Source organism: Mchenga conophoros, linkage group LG9 (assembly GCF_057382185.1).
Source record: "Mchenga conophoros isolate Kocher_MC1m ecotype Shallow Benthic linkage group LG9, M_conophoros_male_GT1.1, whole genome shotgun sequence".
Classification (NCBI taxonomy): Eukaryota; Metazoa; Chordata; class Actinopteri; order Cichliformes; family Cichlidae; genus Mchenga; species Mchenga conophoros.
In genome coordinates, this window is record NC_140534.1 from 34,503,520 (window position 1) to 34,521,975 (window position 18,456).

Consider the following 18,456-nt stretch of genomic DNA (forward strand, 5'->3'; position numbering starts at 1 on the left):
TAATGAAGTGGCCAGTCTGAGGGATCTCCCTCCTCCTCGCTGAGTTTCTTTTGCTGCTCTCCTTCGTGTCTTTATAAACTGGTGGTGTTGCCACAGTATTCCTACACGCATTACTGTTTTTATTTACCGATGTGCAATATCTGCACATGCTGCTCCTCTTTCTCACTGTCTGCAGCCCAAATGTGTTTTCTCAGGGCATCTGAGTCACGTGATCGCACAGTAACGAATCAAAGCAAATCAGGAAGAAGGGGGCGGAGCAAAGAGTGTGTGCAGGAGAGGAGTCGAGCAGAGAGAGCTGCTTTTTCATGAAACGGGAGTGAAGTAGTGAACTTAGAGGAGAGAAACGAACTAAAGTATCGATCATAAACCACTACCAGCGTCCTGATCGATATCTGCATCGATCTGCCCACCCTTGTCTCCTGGATCGTAGCTGAGATCAGCGTGAACCACGTGGGTCTCTGCTCCCTGATCTGTTTCCTGTGTTTGGAAAGAGTTGCAGCTTCATCGCGGAGTTTCTCTCGGTTTGTGGGCTCATCTAAAGGTAAGCACCGAGCTAACTTTACTGTGAGTTCAGTTCATGTTGAGTTTAGCTCCTGAATGAGGTCTTCTGCTGCTCTCCTCGGTGTCTGTTCACAGTTTATTGTGAACACGTTGAGAGAAGAGTGAGAGAGTGTTTGGAGAAAAACACCAACTAATCATTAGCTCAGCATGCTGGGAGAAGTTGGAGCAGAAAAGGCTTTTCATTGTCCCTGCAGCTGTTTTTCTGCAGCTTCATTTCTATTTAAGTGATAACAGGAAGGTGTGTGTGTGTGTGTGTGTGTGTGTGTGTGTGTGTGTGTGTGTGTGTGTGTGTCCATGCTGCCCAATCTCTTTTACTGTGTTTAAATTGCAGCTGCTAGAACACGGCTGTTCAACATCTATTCATTCAGTCACGTTTATTTCACATCTACAGACACGCATTTAGAATAGCCTTTATTGTCATTGTACAGAGTACAACGAAATTGGAGTGCCACTCCCTTGGTGCAAGTTTCAATAATAAATATAAATGTAAAATATAAAAGTACAAAAAAACAATCGTAGGTACTCAAACAATAGTATGTACAATATATACAGGATAGCAGCATTAATATAATGACAGTGACGGTATGGAATAGGTTCAATTGTTTTTGTGCTTATTTACTACGGTGATAGCTCTGGGAAAGAAGCTATCCCTGAATCTGTTTGTCCTGGTTTTATGTGACCTGTACCGTCGGCCTGACGGTAATAGTTCAAACAGTTGGTTGCTGGGGTGAGAGTAGTCCTTGATGATATTGCCAGCTCTGCTGAGGTACCGAGAGTTTGCAGTGACCTCCAGGCTGGGCAGAGAGCAGCCAGTGATCTTCTGGGCTGTGTTGATGACCCTCTGCAGTACTTTCCTGTCTGCAGCTGAGCACCCTGCATACCATGTTGTTATGCCGTACGTTAGGTTCAAGGTTCAAAGTTCTTTATTTGTCACATGCATAGTTATACAAGTATAACACACAGTGAAATGTAGCCTGACACGCTCCTCGACATGTGCAAAAATTGGGGGGGGGGGGGGGGGGTGTAGAGGAAGAACATTTTATATATATATATATATATATATATATATATATAGTATATACACTGGGTGAATGTGCAGTAGTAGCAGCAAGCAGGTGAATTCTGTACATTAATATGAATAGACATCTAACTATTTTACAGGATAGACAATATAAACATATTTAAAATTAAAGGAATTGAAATGTACATTGTGCCTTGGTTTAGTGTCTGGAAGAGAGTCCTGTCTCAGTCAATTATAGATGATGTGAGAGGGCGGGTGTGTGTGTTTAGGGCACGGATGGCTTGGGGATAGAAGCTCCTCATCAGTCTCTCTGTCCTTGCCCGGAAGATGCGGAACCTTCTACCAGATTGCAGAAGTTGGAACAGTTTGTTGCCTGGATGTGACGGGTCCATCAGTATCTGCGCTGCTCTAGTCCGGCATCTCCTGGTGTAGGTGTCCTGAAGCGGGGGGAGAGCAATCCTGCAGCAGCGTTCTGCTGTACGGATCACTCTCTGGAGAGCTTTTTGGTCCTTCACACAGCTGTTCCCAAACCACGATGTCATGTTCTGTGTGAGGATGCTCTCCACAGCGCCTGTATAGAAAATCCTGAGGATCTTTGGAGAGACCCTGAACTTCCTCAGTTGTCGTAGGTGATACAGGCGCTGCCTAGCCTTTTTGGTCTGGACCTGAATGTGGGCAGCCCATGTCAGGTCTGAGGAGATGTGGACACCAAGATACTTGAAGGACTGCACCCTCTCCACTGGAGCTCCATTGATGATGATGGGCTTGTAGTCTCTGTGCTGACCCCTTCTGAAGTCCACCACCACCTCCTTGGTCTTGCTGACGTTCAGCTGGAGGTGGTTGTCCTGGCACCACGATGCAAGATTCTTCACTTCATCCATGTAGGCCGCCTCATCGTTGTTGGAGATGGCACCCAACACCACTGTGTCGTCAGCAAACTTCACAATGGTGTTGGAGCCATGGGTGGCCACACAGTCTGAAGTGTAGAGGGAGTAGAGCAGTGGTGAGAGGATGGAGAAGCACCTGCCCACCCTCACCACCTGAGTTCTGCCAGTGAGGAAGTCCAACACCCATGCACACAGACGGCTGTTAAGTCCCAGATCCCTCAGCTTTGTGAACAGTCTGCAGGGCACTATTGTGTTAAACGCTGAACTGTAATCAACAAACAGCATTCGCACATAGTTACCCTGTTTCTTGTCCACGTGGCTGAGAGTGGTGTGTAGGACGTGGGCGATGGCATCCTCTGTGGATCTGTTGGATCTGTAGGCGAACTGCAGCGGATCTGTGGTGTCTGGGATGGAGGAGGAGATGATGTACTTCAGCAGCCTCTCAAACACCTTCATTACTACCGAGGTCAGTGCAACTGGCCGGTAATCATTCAGGGATGAGGGTTTGCTGTTCTTGGGCACAGGGATGATGGTGGATCTTTTGAAGCATGTGGGGACCACAGACTTCGCCAGGGACTCGTTGAAGATGTAAGTGAACACACCTGCTAGCTGGTCAGCACAGCAGCGCAGCAGGCGGCCGGTGATGCCGTCTGGCCCCGCCGCTTTCCTTGTGTTCACTCTCCTCAGTGCCGCTCGGACGTCATGCTCCGCGATGCTGGTCACCGGTCTCTCGCTGATGACGTCACTGTCCTCGGTAGTCAGGCGGTAGATAGCATTAGCCGCCTGGCTAACCTCAAAACGGGCGTAGAACTGATTCAGCTCGTTGGTGAATGCAGAGTCAGCGTTGATCAGCGCAGTGTCCCTGGCTTTGTAGTCCGTAATGGTGCGTAGTCCGTGCCACATACTCCGTGTGTCGCCCTGGTGGAAGTGGGACTCCACACGTTCCCGGTACCGCCGTTTAGCATCTCTCACCGCGCGCCGCACGCCGTATGAGGCCGCTTTGTAGGCGCTCATATCGCCAGTGGCGAGACCCGCGTTGTAGGAGGCGGTCCTGGCGTTTACTGCAGTGCGGATCGATCTGTCCATCCACGGTTTCTGGTTTGGGAATGAGGTGACTCTCGCAGTGGGGATAATCTCCTCCGCTAGCATATTGACGAAGCATACTGCTACTTCCGTAAACTCGTTGATGTCGACTGCGCATGCTCTGAACATGTCCCAGTCGACGTCGTTGAGTGCGTCCTGTAGCGTAGCTTCTGATTGGGCAGTCCACCGTTTTACCTCCCTCGTGGTTACTTCTTCCCTCCGTATGCTTTGTTTATACTGGGGGATGAGGAAGATGGCGTTGTGGTCAGACTTCCCAAAAGCCGGGTGTGAGACAGCTTTGTAGCCCTGCTTGTATGGCGTGTAGCAGTGATCCAAAATCCGATCCCCTCTCATTGGACACGAGACATGCTGGTAAAAGTTTGGCATGACTTGTCTGAGGTTCGCTTTGTTAAAGTCTCCTGCTACAATAAGGGCTGCGCCCGGGTCCTTGTTTTGAAGCGAGCTCAGCACATCATGTAATTCGGACAAAGCCATACCTGTGTCCGCTTGGGGTGGGATGTAGACCGCCGTGGCGATGACCGAGGTGAAGTCACGGGGCAGATAGAAAGGGCGGCACTTAATGCTCAGGATATAGCATGTTCTGACTGAGAGATTTCTGAAAAAATTCAAACGTACAGCTCTGCTATCACTTCCAACATAAATGAAGACAGGAAACTAAACAGCAGTGACGTTTGTAGGGTTACTGAAGTTGGGCTAGCTGCTATATAATGATGTGCTACGTGATCGCTAGCGACACCGCTATGTTAGCATAACATAAACAGTGAAGCTGGAGGACGAACACTAACACTTTTCCACTTATAAAAGTTAACGTTAAGGTTCCTCGTGGTTAGAGACGAATGCAATCGCATGGCAGGATGCTGTAAACGGACCAAACTTCAGTCAGGAGAACAACTGAGATAATCCATCCACAATACGAGGTTAGTCATTAATATACTGCAACAACATGGGAATAGAGCAGCTGCCAGAGAATTCAACCTTAATGAATCAATGGTACAGAAGTGGAGGAAGCAAGAAGAATGAGTTTAATAAAGTTTGATTTATCTGACTGCTTTGTTTCGCTTAATGTGCCTTATAATCCCGTGCACCTTATGGTCTGGAAAATACGTACTGCACACTGTAGTTTAATGTTGCAAAGCACCTCTTTTTAACTTCAGTGGATATTATACATGGTTATGCTCAGGATATGTCAGCCCATTTCTACTGGAAATACCTTTTGGTTAAACTGTCAGCAAGGAATTTGCATTTGCACTGTTACATTTTTATAAAGCTTTAATGTACATAAAAACCAGCTTCTTGTTTAAGTGAAAATAAATGGAAGGTTGTCTTTTTGTGCTAGTAATGTTTTTGAGTTGTATTTTGTCTCGCATCAATTATATCGTCAGTTATATCGTTATCGCAAATTTTCAAATATATATCGTGATAAATATTTTTGGCCATATCGCCCTGCTCTAGTCCCAGTCCGGTTGTTCAGTCTGACGTCACTAGCCGTGTCTGGGTCTAAACTCCGCTGCAGGTCCATATATCAAACGATCACTATGGCATTACTGAGAGTTGAAAAACTGTCTAAAGTCTTTCATCTTTAATAAAATGATCAGCGTTCTGCTCTACCAGGTGTAACAATTGAGTTTAACATCCAGGCATCCATGAAAACGAAATTTATGACATTTAACGGAGTTAGAAGTTAGCAGGGAGTTGCTCGCTAGCTTCTATCTAAATACAATATAGCATGTCCTGACTGCGGGGTTTTGGAAACAAATTCAAACGTACAGCTCTGTTATCACTTCCAACATAAATGAAGACAGAAAACTAAACAGCAGTGACGTTTGTAGGGTTACTGAAGTTTGGCTAGCTGGTATATAATGATGTGCTACGTGACCGCTAGCGACACAGCTATGTTAGCATAATACAAACAAACTTTTTTTCCACTCAATAAAAGTTAACGTGAGGATTCTCGGTGGTCAGGAACAAATGTAATCGCATGGCAGGATGCTGTAAAAGGACCAAACTTCAGCCAGGAGAACAACTGAGATAATCCATCCACAATACGAGGTTTGTCATTCCTATACTGCTGCATGGGCTGGGCTGTAGTTACATCCTAAGGTTTTAAAAACTGAGCTTCAATAAATGATTAGCGGCAATAAAAGCCGAGGGAGGTCAACAGTGATCACTGACTTTTTAGGAGCTTTTTGAGATTAAATAGAAGAAAATACAAAACATTAAACATGTTAACAACACAAAAGCCATATTAAACACAGACTACTTTAGGCCCGGAAGTAGGATTCGTCACGTCATCACTTAACAATCTGATTAAGAGACCGCACGCTTGAAGTACGTGCACTACGCACGGTGCGTACTATCTTTCACTGTGATGTTACAAAGATCTGTTTTGTGTCCCAGCTGATCAGCAAGAGGAGGAGAGTCCAACGGAGCACCAGACGAACATTTTCAACCATTTGGGCTCAGCTCAGCTGCTACAGTGGACAAAAATGTCATCAACACAAAAGGTGAAGAATCTATCACTTTTATTGAAACTATGTGCACTTCATCAGCTGATGCTTGTTTGTCAAGATTGAAGAAGTTTATTGTCATTTTGTATGGTGTTACCCAGGCTGAAACAATATACCGTTTCTCACCAGCATATACAGTGCAATAATCAATACAATTAGAAAAAAAAAGATTAAAAAGCTAGTAATAAATCGCAACAATAAATGAGTAAATAACATAAAATCTAAATTAAAAAACAAACTCAAGTCCAAATGGTCACACTCATACACGTACCAGGAGTCCTTTCACAGAAGGGGATAACTAAATAATGTAGTGTGTGTATCTGGGGAGTATATTGTATGCTGTGTGTGTGTGTCGAACTCCAGGACTCGAGTGCTGGAGTCCTGCGGGTTTTAGACGTGTCCTAGATCCAACATGTCACAAAATGGCTGTGTGTAGGCAGGAGAGGACCCAAATGCAAAACTCACCAAGACTGAGGATAAAAAGCACAGCCTTATTGCTGAAAACAAGGGAAAATGATATAAAACTAAACTGGGAAAACTAATAAATCATACATGAAAACACAGAGTGACTCACACAGCTATGAGGGAGGACGCAACACTGAAAACAGGAAGACTGAGGACTTAAATACACACGAGGTGATCAGGAGAAGTGACATTAAATGGGGAAACAGCTGAAACAAATGAACATAATGATGTCACAGGGGAAGTGTAAAACTAAACACAATGAACACGGGAACACAGTGATGGGTTTGTCTGGCACAGACCCACCGCCGGAACGAGACAATTCTACTACATCAGCAAAAGCAAGACGCAAGTCACCAGAGCTCCTTGTGTGCTCTCGTGCACGAGGGAGAGAACTGTGATGAGCGCCGTTCCTTCTGCTTGAACCCCAGTCGCTCAGTTAGCTCCCCTGTAGCACTGCTCTTTATTGTGGTTACATGAACATGCATAGGTTCATTAACATATGACGTCTTACACAGGTATGCATGTGAACGAAGAGTGGCGTCTGTGTCAAGATGTGACCCCTGTGAACGACTCCCAAAAGCTGGTGCCAGTAGTCCAGCGGTCCACCTAAACAAAGGGCTCTTATACTTAAACAGATACAGAGTAGGTGTCCTTCCATAGTATAAATCAGTAAGAGAAGGTACGACGAATCGATTATATAACTCTAAGCACATATGAGTATATATTTCTAAGCATAAATGACAATCCAACAATATAAACCTAACACACAGGACCTCTTCAAGATAAAACCGGCAACATAATGAAACATGACTACATTAACTTAATGGCAAAAGACATGCAGACATGAAACGCATAAAGGATAAGGGAGACTTAACAGTGGTTAAAAACACAAGGAGAAACTAATAAACAAATGAACTTAGTTAAACTAATAAACTTAAACATACCATAAACCATAAACATCAAAATAAACTTGAACTTAAAACGCTGGGTCAAAAAACCCAGGATCGTGACACAACACAGCTGATTTAAAGGCTAAATTACCTCCTCAACATGTCTTGAAGTTCTCCAGAGGCCTGGTAATGAACTAATCATTTGATTCAGGTGTGTTGACCCAGGGTGAGATCTAAAACCTGCAGGACTCCGGCCCTCAAGGCCTGGAGCTCAACACCCCTGGCGTTAGCAGCTAGCCTCGCATTAGCTCCTCCACGCTTACCCTGCTTCCACATCCTATCACACCGCTTTCTGTGTTTCCTCTTGGGTGTTACTCCAGGCGTATTTATGGATTTTCTCCAGCTTGCTTGGCATAGGAGCCCAAGCTCACCCAACACAGTGAGGAGATATTTCTTTTAGCACGAGATATGGTTATGAGCTTTCGAAGATAATCGCATTTGTAAAAGACACTGCTGCTCATACACACACTTCTCTTTCACACAGTTTATATTGGCACTACATGGTCTTTGTTAGCGTCAGGCTTATTGTTAAGTATTCATCTTCAATTTCTGTACACTTATTCATACATGCAGAACAAATGAATCATTTGTCCATTAAAAAGTATGTGATATGTCAGTCATCATTTTTATTATGGCTATAAGTACACGTCTCACCTTTTCATAGTGCATTTACACTCTTTTAACTAGAGAACATTGATTTCCAGTGTGATTCAGTTCATACTGGTTTGGAAAGGCTGTACCAGTGGCTGTCCAAGTTGCAAGTTTTTTGCTTCACTTGAGGTATTTCAAAAATGGTATTTTCCTGGGTGTTGGAATTTATTTTTATTTTTATTTTTATTTTTTTTATTCTACTATTGTGATAAGCCTGCTGTAATCAGCACACTCCAGCGTCACTCATTTTCTCCGGATTGTAGCTACTGGCAATTGCCCTTCTGTTGGTCCATGGGATAAGAAACTCGAAGAAGATCTGATTTTATAACAAACACCACAGATTATTGCTCTGTATTGTATTTCCTTGGACTCCAGTTTTGGCACAAACAAACTTCACATTGCAAATATAACACATCTCAGGGACCACCTTCTTTCATCGGGGTATCCATTTCATCAGCGCTTGACTGTTTTAATGTATTCTGGATGTCCAAATAAGGCTTTGAAATAACTTTTTAGGTTAATGTAATAATCATAAATTAGAAATCTGGAGAGCAGAAAATCCATGTGGGATGGCAGTCTCAGCTGTACTAACAAATATTGCCACACTAACATGCTTAAACTACTTTTGGCTGTTCCCTGATTCAGCGGTCACCACACATTTATTTGTGCAGTTTTGTCTACGGCCTTTTTATGGCTTTATTTTGAAAATCGCACAGCTCTCAGCTGTGCAATTTTATATGGTTAACTGCTCATTCCAGTGAGCAAACCAGTGCTCAAAGGCAGTTTTTATTTTTAATGCTGAATGCTCTTCTATCTATATATGTACTGTAAGAGCTGAACTCTTCCACAGCATGCATTTTTTTTATTTCTCATTGATATTTGGCCGTATTGGGGCCCGATGAATGTAAAAACATAGAATTGCCAGATTTTTTTTTTTTTTTTAACCTGATTTTTGTTTCTAAGAAAAATTAGGATATTCATTTAAAATGTCGATAGAACAGCAGCAGTATAATGTCCTCGTAAGTGGATATCAGGCCCTTGTAGAGCAAAATTGAGTATTTTGGTCTAAATAACCCAAAATGTGATGCCCACATATGTGGATGCCAGGTCCTAGGAGGCCAAGCGCTTGTTTTTTGCGTGAAGGGGGCACACAAGTTATCTGCCGAGCAGCAGTGAACAATACAGGAAAATGATCGGAGATGCACAACTCAGATATTTCCATTATGCACACATCCAGCCCGTGGGAAAGCACCAAGTCCAGTGTGTGACCTTTTTCATGCGTGGGACCGGTAACTCACTGGGTCAAGTTAAAAGAGTCAATAATATTTAAAAAGTCCTTGACCATAAGTTTGGAGTCACAGCAGACATGGATGTTTAAATCACCAAAGATTAAAAAAACTGTCAAATTTAAGAACAATTCCAGCAATAAAATCTGAAAACTCTTTGATAAAATCCTTATTAAACTTGGGAGGACGGTGTATGAGGCCACACAACAATGGGACAGCAGAGTTCAGGTGCAACTCAAACAGCTGCAGTTCAAAACTAGAAAATGAATCGTGCTGTAATGTTTGATGGCAGTGAAGTCGAGCGTTGAACACGGTGGCTAAAGATTATGCAATGCTTTGATTGTGTGGATCCTGTTTCTCTTTATTCTTTATCTTTTCTTCAAGTTGCTTCCGTACGTTTTTCGGCGCTTAACTACTCCCTCAGTTTTCAGCCGATTTTCTCAGTTCAAATCTTAAAAAATTCTGCTCTTTCTGCTAATTCCAGCTATGACTTTTGGTGCTCATAACTTCTATACTTTTTGAGATATTGATTTTTCTTTTCAATATTTTTTGCCTATTTCTGCACATTATCAGTGGCCTCACTGATTTTCCTTGCCGGGTTGACCTGTGTTTTAGCTCAGTGAGATGAGCATCTGTTCTCGGACTGGGAGGCCCGGGTTCAAATCCCGCTTATGACACTTTTTCAGTTAACACTTATTAACTTTTTTTTTAACTCTTTTCAACACAAATTTAAGCTTTTTCACCCCTTTTCAGCACATTTTTCAGTTTTTTTCACCACTTTTCAGCAGAAATATCAGCTTTTTCAACTGTTTTCAGCAAAAACCTCTTTTCAGCAGAATTTTGCTCATTGAACTCTTTTCAGAAGAAATTCTGCTGATTGAACTCTTTTCAGCAAAATATTCAGAGTTTTCACCTCTTTTCTGCCCAAATTCTGCTTATTCACCTCTTCTGTAAAATTTTCAACCTTTCCACCTCTTATCAGCACAATTCTCAGCAGCTTCTATGTCATCTCTTGTGTTGGAGTGTCCTCTTGTGGCGCCTTTTGGGTAGTGCCTTATCAGCACAATACTCAGCCTCTTCTGCTCATTTCAGGACAATTGTCAGTCTCTCCACCTCTTCTTTGTGAGAAAGAGTGTGGCGCAGTGAGATATGTACCTGCCTTGAGTACCAGAAGGGCCAGGTTCGAATCCTGCTCAGGGCAAAAATTCATTTTTTTTTCAACCTTTTCAGCTTTTTTCACCAGACATCTTCAGCGTTAAGGCATCCACACAGCATTTTCGCAGGAAATGCAAATTTTTCTAGTTCTTTATTATTATTCTTCAAGTTGCTCCGTTTTTTCCGTTTTTTGTCCGCTAACTACTCCTTCAGTTTTTGTGCTATTTTCTCAGTTCAAATCTTAAAAAATTCTGCTCTTTCTGCTCTTTCCTGCTATGACTTTTGGTGCTCATAACTTCTATACTTTTTGAGATATTGATTTTTCTTTTCAATATTTTTTGCTCTTTTCTGCATATTATCTGTGGCCTCACTGATTTTCCTTGCCGGCTTGACCTGTGTTTTAGCTCAGTGAGATGAGCGTCCGTTCTCAGACTGGGATGCCGGGGTTCGAATCCCGCTTATGGCAAAATTTCTTTCAGTCAACAGTTAAACTTTTTTAACTCTTTTCAACACAAATTTAAGCTTTTTCACCCCTTTTCAGCACAATTTTCAGTTTTTTCACCACTTTTCAGCACAAATACCAGCATTTTCAGCTGTTTTCAGCAAAAACCTCTTTCAGCAAAATACTGCTCATTCAACTCTTTTCAGCAGAATTTTCAGTTTTTTCTACTGTTTTCAGAAAAAAACTCTTTTTAGCAAAATTCTGCTTATTGAACTCTTTTCTGGAAACAAATTCTGCTGATTGAACTCTTTTCAGAAAAGTTTTTCACTTTTTTCTGCTATTTTCAGAAAAAAAACTCTTTTCAGCAAAATATTCAGTTTTCACCTCTTTTCTGCCCAAATTCTGCTTATTCACCTCTTCTGAAACATTTTAAGCCTTTTCACCTCTTATCAGCACAATTCTCCGCCTCTTCTGCTCATTTCAGCCCAATTGTCAATCTCTCCACCTCTTCTTTGTGAGAATGACATTGGCTCAGTGAGCTAAATAGCTGCCTTTAGACCAGGAGGGCCCGGTTCAAATCCTCATTAAGGCAACATTTTTTTTTCAACTTTTTCAGCTTTTTTCTGCAGACATCCTCAGCCCTTAAGGCATCCACACAGCATTTTCGCAGGAAATGCAAATTTTTCTAGTTCTTTATCTTTTCTTCATCTTCAAGTTGCTTCCGTACGTTTTTTGGCGCTTAACTACTCCCTCAGTTTTCAGCCGATTTTCTCAGTTCAAATCTTAAAAAATTCTGCTCTTTCTGCTAATTCCAGCTATGACTTTTGGTGCTCATAACTTCTATACTTTTTGAGATATTGATTTTTCTTTTCAATATTTTTTGCCTATTTCTGCACATTATCAGTGGCCTCACTGATTTTCCTTGCCGGGTTGAGCTGTGTTTTAGCTCAGTGAGACGAGCATCTGTTCTCGGACTGGGAGGCCCGGGTTCAAATCCCGCTTATGGCAACATTTCTTTCAGTTAACACTTAAACTTTTTTTTAACTCTTTCCAACACAAATTTCAGCTTTTTCACCCCTTTTCAGCACATTTTTCAGTTTTTTCACCACTTTTCAGCACAATTACCAGCTTTTTCAGCTGTTTTCATCAAAAACCTATTTTCAGCAGAATTCTGCTCATTCAACTCTTTTCAGCAGAAATTTTGCTAATTGAACTCTTTTCAGCAGAATTTCTGCTTATTCACCTCTTCTGTAAAATTTTCAGCCTTTCCACCTCTTATCAGCACAATTCTCAGCAGCTTCTATGTCATCTCTTGTGTTGGAGTGCCCTCTTGTGGCGCCTTTTGGGTAGTGCCTTAGTAAACGTGAACCAAGCAAAAACCTCTTTTCAGCAGAAATTCTGCTGATTCACCTCTTTTCTGCAAAGTCTTCAGCCTTTCCACCTCTTATCAGCACAATACTCAGCCTCTTCTACTCATTTCAGCACAATTGTCAGTCTCTCCACCTCTTCTTTGTGAGAAAGAGTGTGGCGCAGTGAGATATGTACCTGCCTTGAGTACCAGAAGGGCCAGGTTCGAATCCTGCTCAGGGCAACATTTTTTTGTTTTTGTTTTTCAACCTTTTCAGCTTTTTTCAGCAGACATCTTCAGCGTTAAGGCATCCACACAGCATTTTCGCAGGAAATGCAAATTTTTCTAGTTTCTTTTTCTTTCTTTCTTTTTTTTTTTTTTTTTTCTTACCAAATTGACCATCCCAGCCTTGCCATAATGGTCTATTTTATTCACCTTTTATTGTTTATTTTATTTTATATATATTTATATATATTTATATTTATTTTATAAATACGGGACAGGCTTGACTGGGGAAAAGAAAGGAGAGAAAGAAAGGGAAAGAAAAACAGCGGGGAAGAGGGACGGGGATAAAGGGCAAAAAACAAAACCCAACAAAATAAGTAGACAGAAAATACGTATACCAATCACCTGGATCACCTGTTGAGAAAGAAAAAAGAGAAAACAAGCAGAAGAAAAAAAAAGCAACATAATAAAGAACATCATGATGATCTATGGGAATATAACAGTAAATACTAAATATTAAACATTATTGTGCAGCACGTAAGATCGACAGCGCACAGTGTGCTTTGAGGTAGGAGCCAAAAAGGGTGTCGTTTGTGTGTGTGAGCACCCGTGTGTACACCTGTGAGCATGAACGCGCTTGTTTTTAAAAGGTTCCTTCATGTAATGATCTGCCACTATCCCAGAAAGAGCTGGGGAGAGCCCCAGATGAGGGGTCACTCAGCAGCTGGGGAGCAGAAGCCAGGGGGGGTTGCAGTGACACGCCCGTGAGCTCCGCCAGCAGCCAGCTGTGCCAGAGTGACCGAGCCCCAGGCCAAGAGGCCGAGGGCACCTCACCCACGAAGTGGCCTGAGTGAGCCCCAGGCTCCAGTCCCCGACAAGCAGCCACCAAGGAGTGAGCCGGTGTGTACCTGGACGCACATCCCCAGACACAAAGAACCACCAACGCACCGATGTCAAGATCCTATATGTATGTGATATGAGAGTGTGAGTAATGTGGATATCTAAGTTGTGGGATGAAATTTAGGCACCGACAGCTAGAAGGGAGCAGAGGGGGGGATGCCTCCCCTGCACCCTGGTGACACACCTTTACCCTAAGGCCCTGCATGTGTGGGTGATTGTGGTGGAGCGGGAAGAGGGAGGCAGTTGGAGATGGGGAGGGAAGGAAGGGAGGGGCACGTGACCCCTCCCTGGGCCCAGCTGACCCCAGTAGGCACCCCCATACTCTGCCCAGGCCCATCCGGACCTGGGCCCATTTCAGCAGCGCCGCCTGGCCCCACAGAGCCTGGGACAGCCCACCCGACCCCACTACAGAAAACTGCACCCACCCTGTCATCCACTCATCTTCCAGACTACACAAGACAATAGACACCCAGGCTGAGAACTTCCTCCACCTCTCCTATATCTCCCCCTCCTGCAGAGTTAGTTCCTGAAGAGAGGAGACCTCCTGCAAGCTGTAACAACCTCCCCCACCAGTTGAAGAGCCCCCCAGGTGGCTCGATGCACTGGCGACACCCTACGCCAGGGCTGTACCCCCAGACACCCACCCACCCCAGCAACACACAAACCGGGACCCAAGCCCCCAAGGCCCAGCCAGGGCCCCAGCCCAGAGACAGAGCACCCCCAGAACCCCACACCCGTCCCGGACCCACCCAGGGGCAGCCAGGCTACCAGGTCAGTAACCCATGTCCGTCAGCACAGACCCTCCCCCCTATGCTCCTGGGGAATCCCCCGACGCCCCAAGTAGGGCTGTTCGATATAACGATTTATATCGGATGACAATATAAAAACTTCTATCGTTTCATTTTACGCTATCGTTTTTTTTGTGGTGTCGCAAAATAAACTGTTTACGGCAATATTTTTTCATTATTTTGATGGTCACTGTAGTGGCTATGTTAATTTCTTAAAGTTCTCTCTTTCTCTTATATTTAATATAACCACACTACAGACAGACAAGCGCTTGTTTTTATGCCTTGTGGTTAGCAACAGCGATGGTAAAACCACCGCGTGTCCGCTTGTTTATTTTCCACATAAACCTTTCACAATAAAGCTCAAGATCCTCTCGAGACTTTTCAAAATAAACAGAATCACGTGAAAGATGCAGAGTATTTATGGATGAGAAGCAAGAAAGAGCCGTCAGGTGCTAAAAAATAAACCTTAGACTCAAACGTTAGAACAGGCTTTCCCCCGCAGCATGTTGTATAATAAATACTCAGAAAGAAAACGGCGGCTGTTACAACCTATGTCTAAAAATGTATTGTTTCATGCATCAGTTAAAACACTCGACTCCAGGTAGGCAACGCCCAGCTGGAAAAACTTCATGCAAGTCGAGCTGCCCGAGATTCACAGAATTTACAGAAAATATCACATTTTTGTGATTTATATCGTTATTGGACGATAGATGTCTTAATATCGGGATATGAGATTTTTGGTCATATCGCACAGCCCTAGCCCCAAGCCCGTCCCTACCCCCAAACCAATCACAACAGCGAAGGTGGGACCAAACTATGACACCCCCCCCCCCCCTCCCCACTAGGTGATGGAGCTGATCAAAGGTTTCTAAGGTTATGTTTCTGGGAGGAACCTAAGTCACCCAGTCGCCGTTTAATATCAGGTATTGCACTAATGCAATAATCAAAGTTTCTGTTTTGGCCGGGTTTACCGTATTTTCGCAACTATAAGGCGCACATAAAAGCCTTAGATTTTCTTTAAAAAGTGCGGCGCGCCCTATAGTGCAGTGCGCCCTGTGTGTTGTAAGGAGGACGTAGTAGAGAACACCTTGAGAACGCTAAAGGGTGAAGTGTGGGCGCTGATCGTATATACCGGACAATCGCACATACCTGTATAAAAGGACAGGTATGTGCATTATGTGGAACATCGTTGTTTTAACAACCCTGAAAATGGCAAAGAGACACGCCTATGAAGCACAGTTTAAACTGAAGGCCATCAGCTACGCGGAGGAACATGGAAATCGAGCAGCCACGAGAGAATTTAAGATGAATGAATCAATGGTTTGCAAGTGGAGGAAGCTGGAAAACAAGCTCCGGCAGGTCAAGAAAATGCAGCTGAGTTTCCGCGGACATAAGGCGAGGTGGCCCGAGTTGGAGGAAAGACTTGAGCGGTGGATCATCGAGCAAAGAACGAGCGGGAGAAGCGTTTCGACGGTCACCATTCGGCTAAAAGCAGTTTCACTAGCTGAAGAGATGAACATTGAACATTTCCAAGGAGGTCCGTCTTGGTGCTTTCGTTTCATGAAACGGTGCCATTTTTCCATCCGGACCAGGACTATGGTAGCGCAGCAACTTCCAGCGGATTATAATGAAAAGCTGGCCATCTTCCGCTCCTACTGCAGCAAACACATCAGCGACAAAAACATCCAGCCCAGCCACATCACAAACATGGACGAGGTGCCGCTCACTTTTGATATCCCGGTGAGTCACACTGTGGAGAAGAAGGGGACCAGCACGGTAGCGATACGCACAACGGGGCACGAAAAGTCTTCTTTCACTGTTGTGCTTGGCTGCCATGCTAATGGACAGAAACTGCCGCCTATGGTGATTTTTAAGAGAAAGACTTTGCCTAAAGAGAAGTTTCATTACATGAAGGAACCTTTTAAAAAAACAAGCGCGTCCATGCTCACAGGTGTACACGCGGGTGATCACACCCACAAACTACACCCTTTTTGGCTCCTACCTCAAAGCACACTGTGTTCTGTTGATCTTATGTGCTGCACAATAATGTTTAACATTTAGTATTTACTGTCATATTCCCATATATCATTGTGATGTTGTTTATTCTATTACTCTTGTTCTCTTCTGCTTGCTTTCTTTTTTCTTTCTCAGCAGGTGATCCAGGTGATTGATATATGCATTTTTTTTTCTCTGCCCGTTCTGTTGGTTTTTGTCTTTTGCCCTTCTCCCCCGTCCCTCTTCTCAGCTGTTTCTCTTTCCCTCTTTCTTTCTCCCCTTCTTTCCCCCAGTCAAGTCTGTCCCGTATTCAGTAAGTGAAAATAAAATAAACAATAAAAGGTGAATCAAATGGACCATTACGGCAAGGCTGGGATGGTCAGTTTGGTAAAGTAAATCCGTTGGGCATCTTTCTTTGCCTTTAGACAACAATTCTGATGGCAAAAGAACCAAACGGGACAGGCCAAAAAAAAAGAGAAAAAAAAAAAGAAAAAAAAAAAAAGAGAAGTTTCCAGCAGGAATCATCATTAAGGCAAATGAAAAGGGCTGGATGGATGAGGAAATGATGAAAGAGTGGCTGAGGGAGGTGTATGTAAGGAGACCAGGTGGTTTTTTCCACGCATCACTGTGACTCTATGCGTGCCCATCTCACAGCCGATGTGAAAAAACTAGTGAAACAAATGAACTGTGAGCTTGCTGTCATTCCGGGAGGCCTGACAAAGGAACTCCAACCGCTGGACATCGGTGTGAACCGGCCGTTCAAAGTAAGGCTGCGAGCGGCGTGGGAGCAATGGATGACCGATGGGGACCACAGTTTCACTAAGAGTGGAAGGCAGCGCTGGGCGAGTTACGCCACAATTTGCGAATGGATTGTAGATGCTTGGGCTAACATGTCTGCTGGCACTGTTGTTCGAGCTTTCGCAAAAGCCGGCATCATTTCCGAGGAGCCGCACGGCACGGAAAGTGACTCTGACAGTGAAGAAAGTGAACATGGCATGTTTGATGGAGATTTAGTGCAGCTGTTCAATTCAGACACAGAGGATGAGGACTTCGATGGGTTTGATTGATGACAATTACCGGTAATAAAAATGTGAGTACCAAACTCAGTTTTGCTCCCGCTTCATTTTTAGATACGCATACTTGTATGTTTGTATGCTGATGATGATGACAATTACCGGTAATAAAAATGTGAGTACCAAACTCAGTTTTGCTCCCGCTTTATTTTTAAATACGCACACTTCTATACTGATGATGATGACGATTACCGGTAATAAAAATGTGAGTACCAAACTCAGTTTTGCTCCCGCTTTATTTTTAAACACGCATAATTGTATGCGCCCTATAATCAGGTGTGCCTTATGTGTGTGTTAAATACAGTAATGGCACACATAACTGAGACTGCGCCTTTTAGTACAGTGCATCTTATGGTCGTGAAAATACGGTAGCTGTAAGCAGTTATTGTTCAACCATTGTTTAATGTTGGTTAAACATTCAATCAGATTGGAGAGCTTATGAGCTTCAGCAGGCTTAAACGAATAATATAGCTGAATATCGTCAGCAAAAAGATGATAAGATACTTCAGGAAACTGCTGTATTATCTGACTTAAAAAATGTATATTAAAAACAGAATAGGTCCCAGCACAGATCCCTGAGGAACTCCACACAACAACTCTGTAGGTTCCGACATGATCTGGTTTGCAGACACACTAAAACTCCTTTCAGATATATAAGATGAAAACCAGTCTAGAACAGAGCCAGACATCCCAACCAGGTCTCTCAGTCTGGTCTCAGATATGGGAGACATAAGGCGAGGTGGCCCGAGTTGGAGGAAAGACTCGAGCGGTGGATCATCGAGCAAAGAACGAGCGGGAGAAGCGTTTCGACGGTCACCATTCGGCTAAAAGCAGTTTCACTAGCTGAAGAGATGAACATTGAACATTTCCAAGGAGGTCCGTCTTGGTGCTTTCGTTTTATGAAACGGTGCCATTTTTCCATCCGGACCAGGACTACGGTAGCGCAGCAACTTCCAGCGGATTATAAGGAAAAGCTGGCCATCTTCCGCTCCTACTGCAGCAAACACGTCGGCGACAAAAACATCCAGCCCAGCCACATCACTAACATGGACGAGGTCCCGCTCACTTTTGACATCCCGGTGAGTCACACTGTGGAGA

General features: G+C 43.7%; 1 protein-coding gene across 5 annotated transcripts in view; it reads left to right on the forward strand.

Annotated features, from left to right (window-relative positions):
* The first annotated feature begins 263 nt into the window (after positions 1-263).
* The window catches only part of LOC146567758 (uncharacterized), a 32,470-nt gene continuing 14,277 nt past the window's right edge, over positions 264-18,456 (forward strand). For all 5 annotated transcript variants that reach the window (XM_085287758.1, XM_085287760.1, XM_085287761.1 and 2 more), the window contains exons 1-2: positions 264-541; positions 5,971-6,077. In XM_085287758.1, the coding sequence (XP_085143884.1) occupies positions 6,060-6,077 (18 nt within the window). In that variant the 5' untranslated portion in view covers positions 264-541; positions 5,971-6,059. The remainder of the gene's footprint in view (positions 542-5,970; positions 6,078-18,456) is intronic.